At 47.3% G+C, this 19,836-nt stretch overlaps 3 protein-coding genes and 1 non-coding gene across 6 annotated transcripts in view; all 4 read right to left on the bottom strand.

The window, feature by feature from the left end:
• Window positions 1-1,321: 1,321 nt before the first annotated feature.
• On the bottom strand, window positions 1,322-3,967 carry mrpl28 (mitochondrial ribosomal protein L28). Of its 3 annotated transcripts, none has more exons than XM_062473554.1 (6): window positions 3,842-3,967; window positions 3,132-3,460; window positions 2,828-2,980; window positions 2,417-2,551; window positions 2,055-2,144; window positions 1,322-1,793 (listed from the first exon to the last, which is right to left on the bottom strand). In XM_062473554.1, exons 2-6 carry the CDS (start codon window positions 3,417-3,419, stop codon window positions 1,698-1,700), a joined length of 762 nt encoding a protein of 253 aa, XP_062329538.1. In that variant the 5' UTR covers window positions 3,420-3,460; window positions 3,842-3,967; the 3' UTR covers window positions 1,322-1,697. The 3 variants fall into 3 exon arrangements, with proteins under 3 accessions (XP_062329538.1, XP_062329539.1, XP_062329537.1); XM_062473555.1 differs by having other exon boundaries at window positions 2,055-2,141; window positions 3,132-3,465; window positions 3,842-3,940; XM_062473553.1 differs by having other exon boundaries at window positions 3,132-3,465; window positions 3,842-3,939.
• A 299-nt stretch (window positions 3,968-4,266) lies between these two features.
• Window positions 4,267-4,353, bottom strand: trnastop-uca (transfer RNA opal suppressor (anticodon UCA)). The gene has a single exon. It is a non-coding gene; the product is annotated as a tRNA-Sec (tRNA).
• A 567-nt stretch (window positions 4,354-4,920) lies between these two features.
• On the bottom strand, window positions 4,921-9,451 carry LOC134029103 (proton-coupled zinc antiporter SLC30A1). Its single transcript, XM_062473089.1, has 6 exons — window positions 9,288-9,451; window positions 7,730-8,617; window positions 7,262-7,612; window positions 6,719-6,996; window positions 5,921-6,108; window positions 4,921-5,822 (listed from the first exon to the last, which is right to left on the bottom strand). The coding sequence occupies exons 2-6, from the start codon at window positions 8,610-8,612 to the stop codon at window positions 5,504-5,506; spliced, it is 2,019 nt and encodes a 672-aa protein (XP_062329073.1). The 5' UTR covers window positions 8,613-8,617; window positions 9,288-9,451; the 3' UTR covers window positions 4,921-5,503.
• Window positions 9,452-15,669: 6,218 nt separating this feature from the next.
• ppp1r37 (protein phosphatase 1, regulatory subunit 37) overlaps window positions 15,670-19,836 on the bottom strand; it is a 19,054-nt gene continuing 14,887 nt past the window's right edge. Inside the window, exons 7-10 of the mRNA XM_062473446.1 lie at window positions 18,856-19,352; window positions 18,593-18,759; window positions 15,981-18,375; window positions 15,670-15,761 (exon numbers count right to left, since the gene is read on the bottom strand). Coding sequence (XP_062329430.1) covers window positions 15,673-15,761; window positions 15,981-18,375; window positions 18,593-18,759; window positions 18,856-19,352 — 3,148 coding nt within the window. The 3' untranslated portion in view covers window positions 15,670-15,672. The remainder of the gene's footprint in view (window positions 15,762-15,980; window positions 18,376-18,592; window positions 18,760-18,855; window positions 19,353-19,836) is intronic.

The raw sequence follows: 19,836 nt of genomic DNA, 5'->3' as shown, positions 1-19,836 counted from the left end.
ATACACACCTAAACATAACAAGGCAATTCATCAAAGCGAATTCTTCCTTATGTCTAACCAAAAGACGTACACTATGTTACGAATAGACTGTGAGGTCAGGTTGGTCTAACACAATGGGTCTAACCCTACAGTCAAACGGTAAACGTCAACAAACGCTTGTAAAAACAAAAAACATATTAGAAATGACTTGCTGCTTCAACCTGCCAACGTCTATTCAGCCTAGGTGCCTGTAACAGTTCAGTAGTGTATTAGTTGTCAACACAGCAATTGGATGTGTTACTTTAGGTCATAGAAAGATAGAACCCCCCCCCCTCCCTTGAATGAAGCAAACTAAACAAATTCAACACCACTCCTGTATTTGGCAATAGATGAAATACCCATCGTCTAACTCCACTGAAATGTGTCACCCTGCCGAAAATTCAAAGCTAATAATTTTTGCTTATTCAAATCTAAAATGATATAATTGCAGAAGTAGCCTAATCATTTTCCCAGGCAGCGCACTAAACAGGTACAGCATGACAATGCAGTTTCAACACAACTCCATTTTGGCGCTCTGTACTGCCCCCTGCCGGCGTTGCATTTCGATGTTTTCATCTAAAACATGCAGGGCAGGGGGTCCCGAGGACCAGGATTGAGAACCACTGGCCTACAGTGCTAGCTAAAAATACATTCAGCACTGATCCTACAACTTGGCCAACGGGCACACGTAGGCTACATTCAGTTTTAATATCAGCATTAGACTACATAAAAAGCTATTTCCGTCAACGTAGGCTAGACAGTTCTTCCCTCTTCTTGTGTGTCAATAATACATCTGTAGTGAGTGTTTTCCTACCCTGAATTAGACAGGTAATTCCCATAGTGTGTTATGACAATTATTCTGATACTAGTAGAGCTACATATAAGGAGAGGACGAACCCTGTTTACAGGTAGGCCAATTGTATACTTATCTCCTGTTGCTAGGTTATACCACCCACGGGAGTCCCCTAGCCAATAGGGACTCCCCGTTGCATGAGCGTTGTGGCTATAACCACTAGTTTGAAACTGACAACTAGCTATAGGTAATGAAAGCAACAAAAGCCACAATGTTTGTTTTTAAGGGTAATAATATCCCTATGTTCCATTTTGGGCAATTCGTTCACCATGCAAGGAATTGCAGAAGACCTGTGTCTATTTGATACACCTGTTCGATCACTCATCTTTGTCACTTCAACACGTGGCTAAACATTGCCACCTACTGTACTGGGTTTAAATAGAATACACAAAACACATTTTAAAAGGTAAATTAAACAACAAAAACAATTATATGAAGATGAACAATACCAATGAAGAAATATTAAGATTTATTCCTTGGAACACTGCTCCAGAGCACTTTATAACATCACATAGAAATTATGAGAATATTTACAGTTAAGAGTCTGAGAATATTCCTTTGTCAGGTGAGAAGTATTGTTACTGTTAAGAAACACTAAATCCCTGTTCCAATTTCCCCAAAAAATGTGTCCTTCTGTCCTCCCTTGTTTAAAATGGATCTTTCCTTTTCTCCTCCTAGCATGATCAGAGTACAGAACAACCTTGGACAAGAACAAGTGTCTTTCTCTGGAATATGATAGTACGTTTAATCCAGTGTTCATAGGGACAGGATGTGACCTCATACTTTATAGGAAGTGACCTCGTTATCGCCAGTGGTGCATTTTTCCTTACTTCCTCTCTATCAGCTCGGGCTCTGAGAGTTTCTGGATGGTCAGTTGTGTGACCAGGTTCTCCACACAGCTCTTAAACACAGGTTCTGGGTCCTGCAGTTCAGAGAGAGCAGAGAATCATTGTAGTAGCAATCTGTGTGTTTAGTAAATGTAAAAAGATGTTTAAGTATAACCGGCTGTTAATACATGTGCACATGTACAGATGTGTTTGAGCTATGTTTGTGCGCGATTAGAACGTTTATGTTATTTCTAGGATTTGAAGGATGATGTTATGGTCAGTATTGGTTTTGGTTGAGGTTGGAAACATGATGGTTAGGGTTAGAAGGATAGTTAGGGTTAAAGAGAAGATGTCACCTTATATTCAAGTTGTCTTTGTTTCTCCACAGCCTCCTCCAGATTGAGCCCCACCCACTCTGCCTCCTCCTCAGGGACCTCCAAGTGCTGCTGGGACATACAGAAAAAAGGAAGACAGGAAAAATAGAAGGAGAGAGGGAAGAAAGGAGAGAGAGGTAGTAGGACAGAGAGAAAGAGGAGCATTAACAGCACATACTGCAACAAACACAGATCACTTTAAATTTTCCTCAGTCATCAGCATGAACAGGACCTCTAAATTACTTCAATTTTAGCGGATAAGCAGGATCAAGTGTACTCCAAGTATTTGACAGTATTAAAAAGGTAACAGCAACCTCCAAGGACCCAAAACTCCACTGACCCACCTTGTATTTGTTATAGATCTTCTCCCTCTTGACTGAGTCATCAGGGTAGAGCTCTGTCTCTCTCCGGGCCAGACGCAGAAGCATGGCCCGCCTCAGGTCCATTCCCAGCTTGGAGTTCAGATCCTCCTTGGGAGTCTGACAGACAGGAGAACAGGAACATATCTCTTATCTCCCTCATGAATCCTGACCAATGCACTACGTTGGTGTGCAAACCAGGGCTACATGCAAACACAGCCCAGCTGACCACAGATATATCCTTCGCTGTGGTGTTGAGGAGAACAATGTCAACTTGAACTATAATACTAGTCCCATTTTATACGTGCCAGCATCATACACTTCCCCTGTATCAACAGAATGCTCGCACAATAATAAAACATTAGTACTCTCTGACACCTTGCTGCCTTCTCTCACCTTCAGTATGTAGAAGTCGAACCCGTACGCAGCGTCGATGAGGTCCAGGACACGAGCTGTGACTGTGATGGTGAACTTGTGGTCGAGGATCTCGCTGTACAGCTCCCTGTTGAACAGCTGAGGCTTCCATGTCTTAGCCAAGCGGGGGCAGAGCTGAGGAGACACAGGATCTCAGGGTGTTGTACAAAAAAAACATTTTATAGAGTGACGTGCAAGATGTTTACAAGCATTACTACAGTCGGTAAGTGAGTGTTGAATGAATGGTATTACAGATTGATAGACTGATAAACCAGAAGAGACTCACTTTGTCATTTTTAGCATATTTAAAGCCTGATATCCAGCCCTCTCCTCCCCAAAGACCTTTTTGGGACTCTGCAGGGTAGTAGATGGGGATGGGAATGTCTTGGACCCGCTCTTTGAGCCCTGACTTGGGGCTGACTTTGTAATTCACCCCCAGTGGCCTCCAGTGGACGGGCATGGGCTCCCTCTTCTCCTCAAGCGACCGCAGGTAGTGTTTGGGCAGACGTGTGTAGATCCCCTGCTTCAGCTTCAAAGCTTCCCAGATTTTCGGGGGATACTTGTGGAGAGGCATGGTGGCTGGGCCAGAATTAGCTAGCACTCTCGAACCTAGGCCTAACCTAGGATAGAGGGAAGGACAGAGAAACAAGACGTCATGCAAAGAATCTATTAATTACTCAAGCTGAAATGCGTTGGTATTACATTGACGGGGTTGTGGAAATCAACGGCCGCCTTTACGTGACAATTTTACATGAATAGCCGAGGGCAAGAGGTTACTATGTTAACAACAATAATATTAACTTAATATGAATTTGAGCTGAGATACATCTGAGAATATGTCAAGTTTGTGAGGGTCCTAAGCGTTCTGTCAGTCTAGAGATATTGAGCCTGCAGCTAGATAGCGTTGTTTAAGCAAACGACGCAAAATTTCAGTAAGTAGGTTAATACAACTACAGGTACAGTCTATGGATGCTACTTTGTTTAAAAGGTTCTCACCAATCAGATAAACGTCCACTTAAACCATTAAACCCCGAATATTTCCCACACGCGACTCAATCATGCCAAGGACACACTTGCTTCCGGTAAGCAATGCAACGCCTACATTTCTGACGGGGACGATTGGTTAGCAAAACGGAAGTTGACATAAGTGAATGGTTTACTTAGCATGTCTGTCATTGCTAACATCCGCCCTGTCCGAATTCCTCGTTTTAGGGTCTGGGGTACGCCGATTTTAATTCATCGAAAATGAATCTTCCTCATTCGTTTCACCACACATTGTTGCAGTGGTTTATTAAAAAGGCATAACAACGACTCCATCGATATAATCACATAGTTTACTGGATATTCCCAGTGGCAACAATCAGTATTTTATGTTAATGCGTTAATGTTTAATCCCTTTCTGAAGGAGGACGAATAACTTCCGCCCGAAAGGTGGAATTGAACCACTCTGCCGCTAAGCAGCTACAGGTTTGAAGCCTGCACCCCGGACCACCGAGGCTCATCCGGGCATTTAGACTGGAGCGGCTGCGCAATATATATATCTTCTCTTTGTGATTATCATCCCAGTCATGGTTTTAAATTTAAGTTTGTCACCACGGTGAATTTAGTGGCAGAATCATGTGTGATACAATAATAAGAAACAGGAAAGCTCTCAAACGTCTATCTACAAAATAAACCAACACATAAACATAGCTTTTTTGTTGAAAGAGGGTGGTTATAATGAATGCAGAACAGAACCCGTTTCATTGGTTACCCAAGAGTAAAGAGGTGGAGTCTTTATGTCGTCACAGACCTGGTAAAACATTAACTATGGTAGCCAACTCATGTGATATGATCAGAGAGGAGAGAAGATTCATGGGTCTTATGTATTTTGTTTCAAAGTCCCACAAGACAGATATTATGTAAAGTATTGTACACAAAAGGTGCATAACCACAGTAATTCCTGGATACAGTAGAAAAGGACCTAATACCATGTCATGTTGCAGGAGTCTCCAAAACCCTTTCCCCCCATCAACTCCCATTCAATAAATAGATACAATTAACATAATAGCAACTTCACACTTGTGGTTTTAGGGTTTTTATTCAGGAAGAGGAATTATTATGATATTATTAATGTCGTTACTGCAGCACAGTACGAATGAAGACAAGTCAGAAGTAATTCGGATGCACATGATAGGTTTAGCTTTGCGGCTGAGCAGGTTGCAGAGTCAAATCCCCCCATATGTTGCTTTGGATCAAATTGTTTTATACAGAGAGGTGAACAAGTGTGTGAAGTCTCAACCCTTGTGGTATCCAGACCAGCGACAGTGACTGTTGTTTAGTCTTAAATTCAGTGTAACTGTGACTTGGTCTTACTTAAACTCATTCCTCTGTCAGTGTTTTACAATACAAAAAACTAAAACGTTAATTTATTCACAAAGACACTACAACACTGTATGATTGACATCTGACTTACACAAATTAAATTCAATGTCATCTTTGGTAAGGCACTCTGGTGATGCAAATAAAACTGATCATAAACATTCTTATGTAAAACAAAAACAAGTAATGGCTAAACAAGAGATTTCAAAGAATAAAAACTGACAAGAGTTTGAGTTTGAATGTTGGCTGTGCAGTCTGTTCCGTCAGTACTGATTCCATCCTCCATCATGCTACATCTTAGAGGAAGGTGTTTTCTATCACCAGCATCTGAGGCTCTTCCTCCACCTCTCCAGCAGAGGACGCTACTGGCTGCGCAGTCTCTTCCTCAACAGTGTTACAACACATCTTGTCTGCACAGCCCTTCCCACAGGCCAGGCTGCAGGGCGGGTGGGGGGGCTGAGAAGGGGTGTCCCGAATGAGGGTCGGGGGGGTGTTGTGGTTGTCAAGGTTACTGCTGACTGTTGGAGAGAAGAGAGTGAACTCTGGCTGGATGGTCCAACAGCTCACTCCTACACTCTGCAGCACCTTGGTTACTCCAGACAATAAGTCACCACACCTGTTGAGACACGACTCACTGAATCCGGTCTACATCATCTATTCCCAGTTATACAACCCCCAACATCACCTGTAAGCCCCTCCCCATCCAAACCTCACCTGTGGGTCTGGAAGCCAGCGTGGCAGTGCACATGGACAGAGGCCACCAGGCAGCTCTCGGTCAGCTGCCACACGTGCAGTTCATGCACGGCCCAGACCCCCGGCACGCTGGAGATCCTGCGACCCAGCTCCGACACTCGTACCTGGGGGGGGCACGCCTGCAGCAGCAGCTGACCACCCCGACACACCTGGAGAGAGATGGTCCCTAGCCGGATCAGCGGTTCATACAGGAGGGGGTTGATTTTGTATTCGAGATTACGTTGACCCTTCACTCTTGACCCATTACTCTTAACCCTTGACCCTTAAAGATGCTGTAAAGCAGAAGTGAAAATTAGTTTTAAGTTCATCACACCACAAAAGAATGTGTTGTTAACTACCCAACCAAGTATGTTAAATTAGGCTTTGAAATTGTGAGAAAATCATCAGTCTTCTCTCGTTTATACTTGGGGGGCGTGTCGCCTGAAGGAGCTGAAGCTCCGCCCCCTACGAATTATTGAATTTAGCAACAACAGCAACAACTAGCTAAATCAATTGCAGGTATCAGAACAGACCTACCAGCAGTTTCTGAGTGTTTTATGTGTTAATTACTTTGTCTTTGCATCGTACTAGGTGAGTAACAGAATGCAGGTCATATAAACTGTCTGTGATCTGACGTAGGTAGGTGGCTGTGACGTAGATAGGTTGGGTTTTGCCCCGCCTATATTTCACACGTATATAATGTACTGAGAAGCAAATCATGGAATTTGCTTTACAGCATCTTTAACCCTTAACGCTGATCCATTATAAACACCTTCTGACCTGGGGCAGGGTAGCGGTAAGCAGCACCAGCACAGCCAGCAAGGAGAAACCAGGGTCCAGGTAGGGAATGAGGCCACAGGCCTCAGTGGAGTCGAGGCATCCTGGGCCCAGCAGCAGCACCAGCCCGTTAGTGATGACCAAGATGGAGCCCATCAGTGCCTGGATCACAGTGACCAGAGCTGGGAGGCAGCTGCTACTCCAGCTCCTGGTCTGAGGCCTACCGTGTGGAGGTTGGTCTGACTGCAGAGATGGGCTGAGGCTGGGGGAAGTCTGGATCACTGGGGAGGGGGGTGGACGGTAAGTTTTGGTATTGAAGTATTGATGTTTGGCTCAGTTGAAGATAAATGTGAAGAATGGCAGCTTCAGTGTTTAACATAAGCAGATTTCACTCTCTGGCAGCTGGGTTCTGTATATATAGATGCTTACCAACACAAGTTATAGAATTGTAATCGGAATGCTCTGATCTAGAATACGCTGACCAGGATGTTCTCTCTCACTACCGCCCATGGAGATTTCAAAACATTTCAAAATGAAAAGGCTCACCTGAGTGTCCTGCACAGGCACCCATCCTGGATGTCACAGAGCCAGGGTCCCCAGAGTGGGACCCCCAGGCCCCTGTCTGCCTGAGGTCTGACTCTGTATCCAGACTGTGTGGGGGGGCTCTGTAACTGGGCTGTGAGGGGCAGGGCTGGGGGGTTGCTGCAGGAACACAGGCTCCAAGAAAGGAGGGAGGATCCTGGGTTGGTGGTGAGGCTGAGTCAGGGCAGTCAGGGTCCAGGACACTGGAGGCCCCAGGGTTACACAGCACCAGAGTTCCTTCTTGGAAGGAACCATGCAGAGGGTGGGCGTGGACCATGCACCCATCTGCAGAGCTGGCTTGGTTCTTGTCCTTGACTGTGGACATCCACAGAGAGGAATGAGAATCAACAAACAACAGATGTTCATTGTTTAATATGCTCCTTGTTGAACACAAATACCCCTCCCCTCCCCACACACACACACACACAGTACCTTTCCCATCATCCCAGAGACTTCCACTCCTCTCCTCCCCTGACACCATCACTCTCCCTTGCTGGCTTCTCCAGCCCAGCCCCAGCACCAGCAGGTTGTGGAGCAGACTCACGGCCCCCACCACTGTGGCCAGTAAGGGGCGCCGGAGCAGCTGGGGCTGCAGGGTGTGGCTGATGATCTCCAAACACACAGAGACACAGAGGGCAGCCAGCAGCAGGGATGAGAACATAGAGCCGACCGGCTGGAGCCTGGCCTCGCTGTACTCCAGCCCACACCGAGGGGACTGGAGGAGGGGAGGGGAGTGGGGGGACGGGGGGAGAGAGGGAATCAGGGACGGGGGGGGAGAGGGGGTGAGGGATGCTGGGAGGGAAGTAGCTGGGGCATAAGGTGTGTCGTGGAGCTGGAGACCAGGTGAGGTGTCAGGGGCGACGCAGTGAGGGGTGGTGGGGGAGCAAGGTTTTGGGGGACACTGGACTGTGGTAGTGGGGTGAGATGGAGAGAGGGGTAAGGGGGGGCAGGGAGTGGAGTGGGATGGGATGGGGGAGACAGTCTTGTCGGCTGAGAGGAACTGGGGAGATTTGATGGGTGATGGAGTGGGGGTGGATGACAGAGGGAGAGAGGCGGGGGAGGGGGGAGGGGGGGACTTAGGAGAGACCTCTGAAACACAGAGAAGTGGTTTCTTGACATCTCCAGGAAGTCTGGGATGAGGAAGAGGAAGAGCCATGTGTATGAGGATGAAGAGTGTGTGGAAGCCATCCACCATGTTGATGAGGGAGCTGCACAGGCGGCTGGCAGCAATCTGACATACCAAGAGGGCAAAGGTCAGGACCAGCATGCATCTGTGCATTGATGTGCCCCTGAGGAGCCCAGGGCTGCTTGACATGACAACTACAAGGGACACACACATACACAGACACATGGAATTAATTGCAAATGAATGGTCATGAGAACCCTGTATACTGTATATTCTGATGGCCCAGATTGCCCAGATTATTTTACACATATACAGTGTAATAAACATGAATGTCAATAAACAATCAGACAGAGCATACACATACTAAAACAGTAATATTGTGTTATGTCTACCTGGACTAAATACTTTCTATCAGTAGTGTTGTAGAACACATTTTTGTGTAACATTTTTTTATATTCTTAGCTTTGAGTTAGAGTGTGTTTCATATATAATGTCTCAAGACAGACAGGGTATCTTAGCGGCTCTACTCTGTGGAATGTGACGCTTGGTAAAGATCCAAGCAGTAGCCACCGTACCTGGAAAAGACACTCAACTGACAATGTGTCACAGCGTGAATAACCTGGTTGGCACTCACTTTCTTTTACACACGCACGCGCAAGCTACTCTATTTTCTCCCTTTCTCGAGCTGACATCTGATCTGAAACACTTTATTTTAACTACTTTTATTATACAGGTGGGCTATATTGTTAAGTAGCCTAACAAATAATTAAAATGTGTTCTGATTGAAATGCATTATAATTATTCAGTCTATACAGTTTATAATCTTTACTTGTTTGGATTGTTGTTGTTTTTTTTATTTTTTACCTTTGATAGACCGGTAGATTACGCGCGAGGAGGCAGATATCCACAGACCACAAGAGGCTCTATTGCAGTAAGAAGACAGACGTGCGCTTCTGCGCGCGGTAAGTCTATCCAAGTGTTCCCCATCTCTCTCTCTCTCTCTCTCTCTCTCTCTCTCTCTCTCTCTCTCTCTCTCTCTCTCTCTCTCTCTCTCTCTCTCTCTCTCTCTCTCTCTCTCTCTCTCTCTCTCTCTCTCTCTCTCTCTCTCTCTCCCACGCCCACCTAACTGCCTAGTTTCTAATCGCAGTCATGTGAGGGGTTCGTACTCATCGTCCCTTTTTATCGTGTATTTTCTCCCCCTGTCCGCTCCGGTGGGGTCAAGATCTGAAGCCCATCTGTGAGCCGAGCCCACCCACCTCACCGCTCCTGAGTCCACCACGTCAAGGGAGGGGGGCGTATGTGTTTGAGCGTAACTGGAACTAATTTATATCCCAGTGTAGACTCGATTATATAACCCCTTAACACATACGGTGTTCCATAAGGGGCAGAAAGTGTCCTTATACGCAAATTCATGTGTGAAGTTTCTCTTACTCAAGGGTAGGGTCAGGGTGTCATTTGAATTGGATAATTTTGTTATGGTTTTCAAAACGTGCGAACTTCCTTTGTGCACAAGTGTCGAGAGCTGCATTATATATAATGGACTCCCTTGGGTCTCATTTATTTCTGAGAAACTAATTTCGTTTCAGCTGTCTTTTCCCCCTCAGTCAATCTAAATAGAAGAAGAAACGTAACAGCGAAGCATCGTCTCCCTGCACCCGTCTACGTACGCTGCGACGCCTTGGTGCACTCCACTGACCAGCGGGCCAACAGGCCCGATGAGGTCTGACACCACGCCATGGTCCCTTTCAGTCTTGAACCAACACCACATTCCTCCGGCGAAAGACCTTCCCTGGAAGCTTCTTTAATTCGACGTTAGAAACGACTTCATTCACAAAGGTATAGTTGTTTGAGGCTAGTGCACTAGTCTCTTCTTTCTCTTACGTAAAGGACTCCATTCATGAAGGCGTGGTTGTTTGATGCGCTTGAGGAAATTCAAGATACTGATGTATTTTGATATTGATGATTTTCTTGTGTTTGGGATTATGTTTGTTTTCCCCAATGAGGAAACTGTCTAACACTAATGATGTTTGGGGCTGTACCATAGGTGAATAAATGACTGAAGAGAATCCAGAGGCACCAGAATATCATGAGTGTGGTCATGGTCCAACCACTGACCCTTGTCTCTCATAGACATCCGATACACAGAAAGGGCCGAAGGGCCCTGTTCTATTACTTTGTAGACAAGTCCTTTCTAGGTCTCTTCCTTCTTAGAAATCACTGATATGATGTGACTGTATTGGGGACCGCTGGGCTAGATGGTAGGTGCAATTTCCTCCAAAAAGGATGGAAGGAGACAGAGAAGGATCGTTACAGTGTTGGGATGTGGCCTCACTCTACAGCCAGGCAGCATCTAGTCTCCTCTCCTCGCCAGCCTGTTAATGGTTACATAACCAACTCTGCAGTCACACCTCTGGTTTCACTCTGCTGAGACAGCGAGAACCTCCATGCATCACACATTACTTCAATAAATATAATATTGCTGGTTTAATTGTCAGAGAGATTAAATAATACATGACAGAATAATTTGCAATTAAATGATCTGCTTTTGAACCTTTTCACATAGACATAACAGAAGGTTGTGTGTGTGATTAATCTGTGTCCAGACCACAGCCTGGGGGTGTGTCAGACATATTCTTCTGTCTGGACCTAAACACCAGAAGTCCCTGATGGATGACAGACTGAGAGAAACCGTAAATTAGGAAATCTTTTATTTCAACCAAGATCATACAAGAAGAAACCCATAAATGCAATAAAATATTTTTTTCTGAATTTCAAGAACAAATGCAGACTCTGGACGGTTGGAGACATTGTTAATCATCATAATCTGAGAGAAATATATTACATTTGTCTGTATTAACCCTCGTGCTGCCTTCGGGTCACATGACCCAAAGGTTCATAATGAACCATCGTTGTGTTTACCCAATTTTACCCAATACAAAAACAAATTAAAATAATTTTCTTTTAACCTTTGCAATGTGGGGGGTCTGAGACAGCCTAGCTGTTAAAAGAAAATGCTTCACTTTGTCTTTGTATGCAGTGAATCTGTCGCAATACGACGGTGGGTCACAATGACTGATGGGTCAGAATGACCCGAAGATAACACAAGGGTTAATCTTTCGCTGTATATTTAGAGATCATCATAGCTTCTTATCCCGATACAGGAAGGGCACAGCGAATAAAAAATTAACAGGGAAGCAGATGTAACCAACAGTAAACAAGCCCAACACATCTACATTGATTAGACATATTAAACAGTAGTGAACTTTAACAGTTATGGCAGGTTTGAACTAACAACTGATGACCTCATGAACAGTCCCTCCCAATAGTGAAGACCACTACTGTTTTGCCCTCATAAAGAAATGAGCATGGGCTGGGACCAATGTTGTCAGGGTGACAATACAACACAGAACACAATGTTGCACTGTGTCCCTGTTTAGATTGAAACATGTTTCTGGGCTCTGAATAACATTTCTGTTATGCTTCAGAGGTTATCACAGCTTGGTCATTTCAACCAAAACTTTATTATTCCCCCCCCCCCCCCCCCCATCACCAACACTGCCCTCCCTCCCTCCCCCGCTTCCCAGGAAGGCTAAGCCAAGCTGACTTATGCCCAAGGATAACTTTTAATTAAGTTTTCTGAATTGCTTACTTTTTACAGGTTGAGGTAAAATAGGGGAGAGAAAAAACTTGTGATAGAAAGAACACAAGCGAGAAAGAGAAACATTGTTTTGTGTGAGAGTATTCCTGGGACCATATAGACCACATACAATATGAGATCAAACACATCTCTCATTGCTAAATCAGTGTGTGTGTGTCTGTGTCTTTGTGTAGGGGCTTATGCCATCTTCCTTATAAACTCTTGCTCAATATCTCAGTTGACTGGGCATGTGGAGAGTAAGTATGTGTGTGTGTGTAGGATTAGTAGCTGGCTGGAATTCCTTTAGAACAGAATTACAGTAATAAATTCTGGACCTCCCCCCCTCCCACTCCCACCTCCTGTCCTCTAACTCATGACAAGCTGAACTCCCTCACCTCTCCACATCCCATCATGACAATACACGGGATCACCCAAGGGTAGTCTTCAGGCTCTGTGGATGAATAGTGTGTCTGTGTCATGGGTTTTCAAAAACAGGATCAGCAGCCCTAGATGAAACAACAGATTGTTTTCATGTCAACTCCTCTCTTTCACTCTCTTTCTCAATCTTGAAATCCCTGTCAGACAATGTTATGGTCATCTCAAGCGCAAAACAACAACCTCCTGCGCCTACACCTCTTTATCCATCCCTCAATCATTCTCTCTGAACCGACCCTTTTCTTAACAACCCAGCCTGGACTGTGCTCATGTCCAATAGGACACCTAGTCCAGTGGAGATGGACAGTACTAGGTCAAATTGAGGATGTCAGTTCACAAGGAAGTACACTGTCACAAGCTCCATGTTTCTCCTTCTACCATCCACACACCAGGTCCTCTACTGGTCCAGAGCATGAGTCGGAATCAGAGTTCTTCACTCGATAATTGGCTGATTCAGGCTCATGTTCACAAAATCCTGGCAGCTAGCTTGAGCATCTACAAAGCATCCCTCGCACCTGTACTAGTACATATGCTTTATGCATCGGATATAGATTCCACAGGATCGTTTTGTTTGTGTGTTTGAATCAATCCAAGCCATCTTAAACACAACTGTTTTGGTCCATATAAACTGGGATTGTCAACTCTCTATTAGTACTGCCCCGATGGTAGAGAGAAGTTGGAAACAAGCTTAATTCTGTGCATTAATAGAACAAAACCAGCAAATTTTAAGATTTGCTAAACCGTTTAGAAACGTTCACAAACTGTTCAATTAAATTCCCAAGCTTTCATCCATGCATGTTCATCTAACGTTCTCAATTCAAAGCAGAATTTCCAAAGCAAGTTTTAATTTCATTGAAACATTCTCAGTCACTTCATTAGTCATTACATGCATTTATTTAAGAGGGAGAGAGAGAGAGGAACAAAAAATTGCCATACATATCTTTGTGATTACCAGCACATTTCGATTAAATTAACAAATAATTAAAAACTACTAAAAATTAAAGCATTACAGACAGTGGGTGTAGCACAGCCATTTTGATTTCAGCCAGAAACATCCGTAGTGAGTTTGAGAGCACAGGGACCAGGAGGGGGTGTGGGCGGTGCATGAAGTTCAATCAAAACCTGAATCCGGAGGATTCCGGAACAGGACAACCCAGGCATGCTTCTGATTCTTCGACTCACAGTAGCTGTGTTAAAGAATCTCAATGTCTGCATTCTGAAGGTCCAGTTATTGTCTGAATAGCGTCTATCCTCGACGCTCATCTGTGGATGTATTGAGTGTCTCTAACGCACGTTTCCATGCAAATGAAGACCCATGAAGCGAGAACTAATCAACATGGATATCCACATTCCTGGGCCTTGCTTCCACTCTGCCCAACTAGTGTTCTATTATCATCAAATCTTGCTTAGCTTACTTGTGCGCCATTGATTAAATGGTCCATTCTGGGTAATAATATTAATAATGTTTACCTACAAGAAACCTGGTAAGTCACAGCATCCCCTTGTGGCCAGACACATCGTAGCCAGATAGTGTTTTAAACAGGAAGTCCTTATATAGGTGTGCCACTATGATATAAAGTCTGCTTAGAACTGCACTCATCCCACTGCCATGAAGTCATTCATATATTCACTGATATGTCCCTCCACCCTACATAGTTATCCTAACCCCACAGCCTACAAACCCCAAAATAAACAAACAAAATAATTGCTATAATTTGAATCTGAAATATACACCCCCAAAAAAAGGGTGGAAAGAAATCATTTAACGAAAAAAGAAAAAACACCATGAAAAGACTGGTGAAAACAAATCACACAAAGGAGAAGAAGGCTTGTATTTCTATAATATAAACACAAACTGATTTCTCTAAGCAGCAAAAACAAACTACAACGAGATGGTGAAGACTTGAAATTAAACGTATAACTGAATTGAAGGCAACAGATATCACAAGCTGACTGAGGAATGGGAGCAGTACTGAGATGGCACACAGATGGCATACCATTGGAAGACTGAAAGAAAGAATGATGGATGAGGTGGATACATGATGGGAGAGAGGAAAGAGAGACTTTCTTTTGACTTCTGAAGAGTTTCACACACATTCAACAACTCAGCTTTGATAAACAGCTAACTCTTCTGAGAGGGAACGCCAGTGATACATGTGTCTGAAGGGAGGGAGGAAGAGATGGAGGGGGAACAAAAAATGTAAAGGAAGAATGAAGAGGGGGCTTCTATGTGGTGGGGATCAGAACTCCTGCCAAGGCAAACATTTTGTTTTAGAGAGAAGCTGATAGAGATAAAACGTTAACACACACACACACACACACACACATAAGGTGTTCTCCTGTGGTTCTTGAAGTCTGTGACCAGCCCCGGTCACTGCAGCCTCTCTTTACTCCAACAGGAGGCTAGGGTGAGGCTGAGCGCGGGTCTGAGCACGCTCACAACACCGACACCAACGTGATTCACAACGGTAGGGGTGGAGGAAGTTAGGCTGGGCGTATCCTGTGTCTTTGGTTAGAGCAGTGATGAACCCCGTTCCCCCCTCTTTTCTCGCTACTGCCGTCCACCTCACACTCTCTCTCTCTCTCTCTGTCTCTGTCTCTCTCTCTCATCCTGGTTGGGTTTTCTTGCTACCTCTTGAATATAGATTCCTGATGTTGTGTTGACGGCAAAATAAAAAAATAGATGTGATCACTTCCATTCTTTGTTGCTTGTTTACTTTCACTGGTGTGTGTGTGCTCATACTGGGTGTATCAGTTACACATGTAATGTGAATGTAGTGAATTCTTTATACTCTGTGACCAAACTTGATGACCATTTTTCTTTAAATTTTTGTAATAGATATATTTTTTTAATAGTTTCTGTATTTCTATATCTATGCGTGTTCACTCGTCTGAGTACAGCTCGGCTTCAGTCTCGAGTCATGAAAGATGGCGGTGGTGGTGAGGTCATAGGAACAACAACACACAGACAGGATAGGAGCGTTGAGACATTTCGCTGAGATCACAAGAGACACCAGAACATCTCCTGAGACACTGTCATCACTGGAGAGACCAGTGCCGTCTCCTGAATCCTGAGTCACACTGGGGAGGAAACACAGAGGGCTTATATTAGACCAGAGGTGCTAATCTGAAGCAGATCCTACCCTGTGTTTGTGGGTGTGGTCATACCTGCCAGCGTTATGGGGCGTCCCTCCCAGACTCCAGACTGGCTTCCAGCAGCAGCTCTTCCAGGTTCTGTTCACAGCTCAGTTCTGCTGTCACACTCGCTACACACACACGCACGCACGCACGCACACACACACACACACACACACACACACACACACCGTGTGTCAACGATCTGACTTTCATTGTGCACATCAGTGTTCAAAAATGGGATGTCACGAGTGAGTGTGTGATTGTGAACAGTTAAAGTATGTGTGTGTACAGTGCGTGTAAAGTAAAAGTGTGTGTGCGTGTGTGTATCCAGTTTCCTGTGGACTCACTGTGCTCCATGATGTAGGGGCTTGGCTTGGGAGCGTCAGGATCCAGCAGGTGGAGAGAGAACTCAGGCTTCAGGCCGTTAGGCAGGGCCGAGCCCCCCACCCCGGCCCCCCCCGGGCCCTCGCCCTCCTCCTCGTCCAAGGAGGCCTCCAACGTGGATGGGGGGGCTCCAGACTCGGTCTGGGGGGAGGAGGGGTCAGCAGACACAAGGCCTTGTAAGCTGTCCTCTAATTGGGCTGATTTCTGTGGATCCTCCTCTGGCACAGGAAGAGCTTGCTGCTGACAGGCCTCCATGGGAGGTGGCTGATGGTTTTCTTCCTCTTCCTGTTCCTGCTCTACTCTGGCGAGCTTGGGAGCTGGCTCTTCTTCTTGGCTCTGCTGGCTGTCCTCTTCTTCTGTTCTCTCCCTGGCGCACTGCTGCTGAGATAACAGTCTTGCTGGCACATCCTGCAGGTCAACATGGGGAAGTGACTGAGCTTGTTGCTGGAGCGGTGCCTGGGACAGTTGCAGGGCCTCAGCTGGCAATGATAGCTGCTCTAGCTCTGTGTCTAGATTAGTCAGTGGGTCTGTTAGCAAAGATGCTAATGTTTCCTGCTGTATTGCATTAGTTTCAGTCTTGGACACTTGTGGATGTGATATGCCTTCATCATGCTCTTGATTCTCCTCCCAAATACAACTTTCTGTATCCTGTATTTGTGGACTCTCCTCCTTGTCCTCCACCATCCCTGCATCCTCCACCATCCCTCCATCCTCCACCCCCTCAGTAGTCTGCTGCTGGTTAGCCGACAGGTCTGGTTGGCAGTCTGTCCCCTCCTTCTCCTCCTTCTCCTCCTCTTCAGTGACCGGGTCTGGAGCTGGTGAGTCAGCAGAGCGTTCTGGCAGGGCTGGTTCAGGTGGCTGGCTAAGTTCTGCTGCAGCCAGGCTCATATGACCTGCTAAGCCTCCTGCTTCCCCTGAGAGTAAGCCTGCTGGTGTAGAGGGCTCTTCTACTGCCTGTGTACCATCCACCTCCCCCTCCACACTAACCACCTCCCCCTCCACACTAACCACCTCCCCTTCCACACTAACCACCTCCCCTTCCACCATAACCACCTCCCCTTCCAAACTAACCACCTCCCCCTCCACGCTAACCACCTCCCCTTCCACACTAACCACCTCCCCCTTCACACTAACCACCTCTCCTTCCACGCTAACCACCTCCCCCTTCACGCTAACCACCTCCCCCTTCACACTAACCACCTCTCCTTCCACGCTAACCACCTCCCCCTTCACACTAACCACCTCCCCTTCCACACTAACCACCTCCCCCTCCACACTAACCACCTCCCCTTCCACACTAACCGCCTCCACCGTCCCCTTTGTACTACTTTCTACCCCATCCATACTACCTACTACCCCCTCATCAGGTTGTGGGGGGTCTGGTGTGGGGTGGGGAGCATCAAATCCACTCTGGCTGTCTGGCTGTTTAGCGTCTAGGAGAAGATCTGCCTCTGTGGTCTGTGGTGTTGGGGATGTTTGGGTCTGATCTGCTGGGCTTTGCCCCTCAGCCTGGATGGGTTGGGATGAGGCCTGGGTCACGGTGTGAGGCTGGGGCTGGTCGTGGTCCTGGGCGAGAGGATGGGAGAAGGTCTGGACCAGCTGCTGTGTCCTGGACGTCTGTGCCCCCAGCTCCGTGCTGGTCTGCTTCCCCTGTGACATGGTGGGCTGCTTGGATGGGGGGGCGGCAGGGAGCCCTGCCTTGCTCTGCAGGTGCTGGAGGACCTGGTTCTGGTCAGGGGGGCTCTCCACCCGGGTCACCATGAAGATCTTATGGCCCCTCCCTGGGCTAGACACGGAGATGCAGCGCCCGGGAGAGGGTGGGGTTCCTGGGGGGGCTGAGGACTCTGTGATGGTGATCCCTGACATGGCGGTTGGGGAGGGAGACTGGCAGGGGGAGGTCCTTGAGGCACTGAGGGGAGTCTGGGGGGGCCCGGGCAGTGGGGAGGAGGCAGCCAGGTGGGGGGAGGCGGTCCTGGCGGCTGGTTTAGAGAGCACCACCTCCTCCTCCTCCTCCTCAGTGTCCGAGTCCGACTCCAGCGGTAACGCCCCACCCTCGGAACTCGCTGCTGATTGGCTGTCCCGTACTGCTACCTCCTCTGTGTCCTTCCCTTCTTCCTCTCCATTGCTGTCTTTCCTCCCTCTTTCCCCTGGGTCTCCAGACCCTTCCCCCCCTCCTCCTCCTCCCCCTTCCTCCTCCTCCACCCCCGTCCCGTCCTCGGTGGCGATCTCGGCCATTGAGGCCGACTGCCTCATCTGCTGCTCCGTCTCCTCCTTCTCTTTGGCCAGGATGAAGTTCCTCTTGCAGCCGTTCTGCACCTCGGCCAGCAGGGCGCGCTGTGTCTCGATGAAGCTCTTCACCTGGGGGAGAAGGAGACTTCTGTTAGACCTTCCCTATGGAAAACACCCCTCCCCCCTTACCCTCCGACCCCTAAAGACAACAGACATGTCCGTCTGAAATACAATAATACTCAACAATGAGAGTACAAGGTAGGCAGATTTGATGGCTGCATTCCCAGCCTGTTTGACTATCCTTTCATGGCCCTCTATACCCCCCCCCCTCCCCTCCATCTCTTACGGTCTCCTTCTTGGGCTCCCGGTCCAGGTCCAGGCGCAGCAGGGAGGTGTTGACCTTCAGGGCGAGGGACAGAGCCATCAGGCCGCCCGTCTTGATCTCGTTCTCCCTCAGGTCCAGACGCAGCAGGCGAGGGCTCTCCGCTATGAACTCTGCCACCGCCACCGCACCTGGGGGGGGGGGGGGGGGGGAGAGACAGTCAGACAAGTAAACAGACAGCCGGACATCCAGCCTGACAGCCAGGCAAGGCAAGGCAAGACAGTTACCTTCACAGGACAGCTTGGTGGAGGCCAAGCCCAGGCGCAGCACTGAGCGGTTGGAAATCAGGCCGTCCTTCAGCTTGTGAATGCCCTCGTTCCCAACAGAGTTATGGCCCAGGTTCAAGGTCTCCAGACTCTGGGTGCAGGGCTGGGGGAGAGACAAGGGGTGGAGAGGAGAGACGGAGGGAGCAGGAGGAAAGAGAGGGGGGGTGGGGGGAGGAAAGAGGTGATGGGAGATGAGACAGAGGTCAAAGTGGAGGATAAAGAGAAAGAAGAGATGACAAAAAAGGAGAGAAAATACCACAGATGGAGAGAGCGAGAAAGGGTCTGTTATATTTGACTTTTGAATACATCTATATTTATAGATCAGTTTCAGTTTGTATTTCCTCATGCCACCGGCCAGAGGGCAGCAGTAATACATGGAAAGTCCACTGTAGATCCAGCCAGTACAGCTTATCACTCTCAGTGTGTGTGCTCCATTACCAAACCCCGGCAGAGCCAGTCATGGGATGTCTTACATCAGTGTGAAGGGAATGTTCAAAAGAGAGTATGTGTGTGTGTGTGTTCTGCTCTGCTGGGTCAATGTCCTCTGATAGGAGCACTGCTGGCCGCTCTGAACACCCGGAATCTCTCGTCCACCCGCCAACATTCCTGTCTCAGCATTCCTAAGTCCCCCCTCTCCAACACGTCCCCTGCCCTTTACCCTCTCACCCCCATATCTGCCCCTGCCATGCGAGGCCCTATCTACCCCACAGAACCCTATCGGGCCCGACCATGGGTAGTTTGTGGTCAAAGCGTGTCAGCTGTCGCCACCTTGTGGTGTTGAAGGGAAGTGTCTGCTTGTGCCGTCTCATCTGGTACAACACAGTATGGAAAATCGTTGAGATCCGGGTGTGCACACACCCAGGCGAGATCCGGGTGTGCACACACCCAGGCGACACACACTCAGGCGACACACACACACATTTTGTTTAATCAGCAGAGTCC

The sequence above is a fragment of the Osmerus eperlanus genome, chromosome 11 (assembly GCF_963692335.1).
Source record: "Osmerus eperlanus chromosome 11, fOsmEpe2.1, whole genome shotgun sequence".
Classification (NCBI taxonomy): domain Eukaryota; kingdom Metazoa; phylum Chordata; class Actinopteri; order Osmeriformes; family Osmeridae; genus Osmerus; species Osmerus eperlanus.
This window is presented reverse-complemented; position numbering and strand designations above follow the sequence as displayed.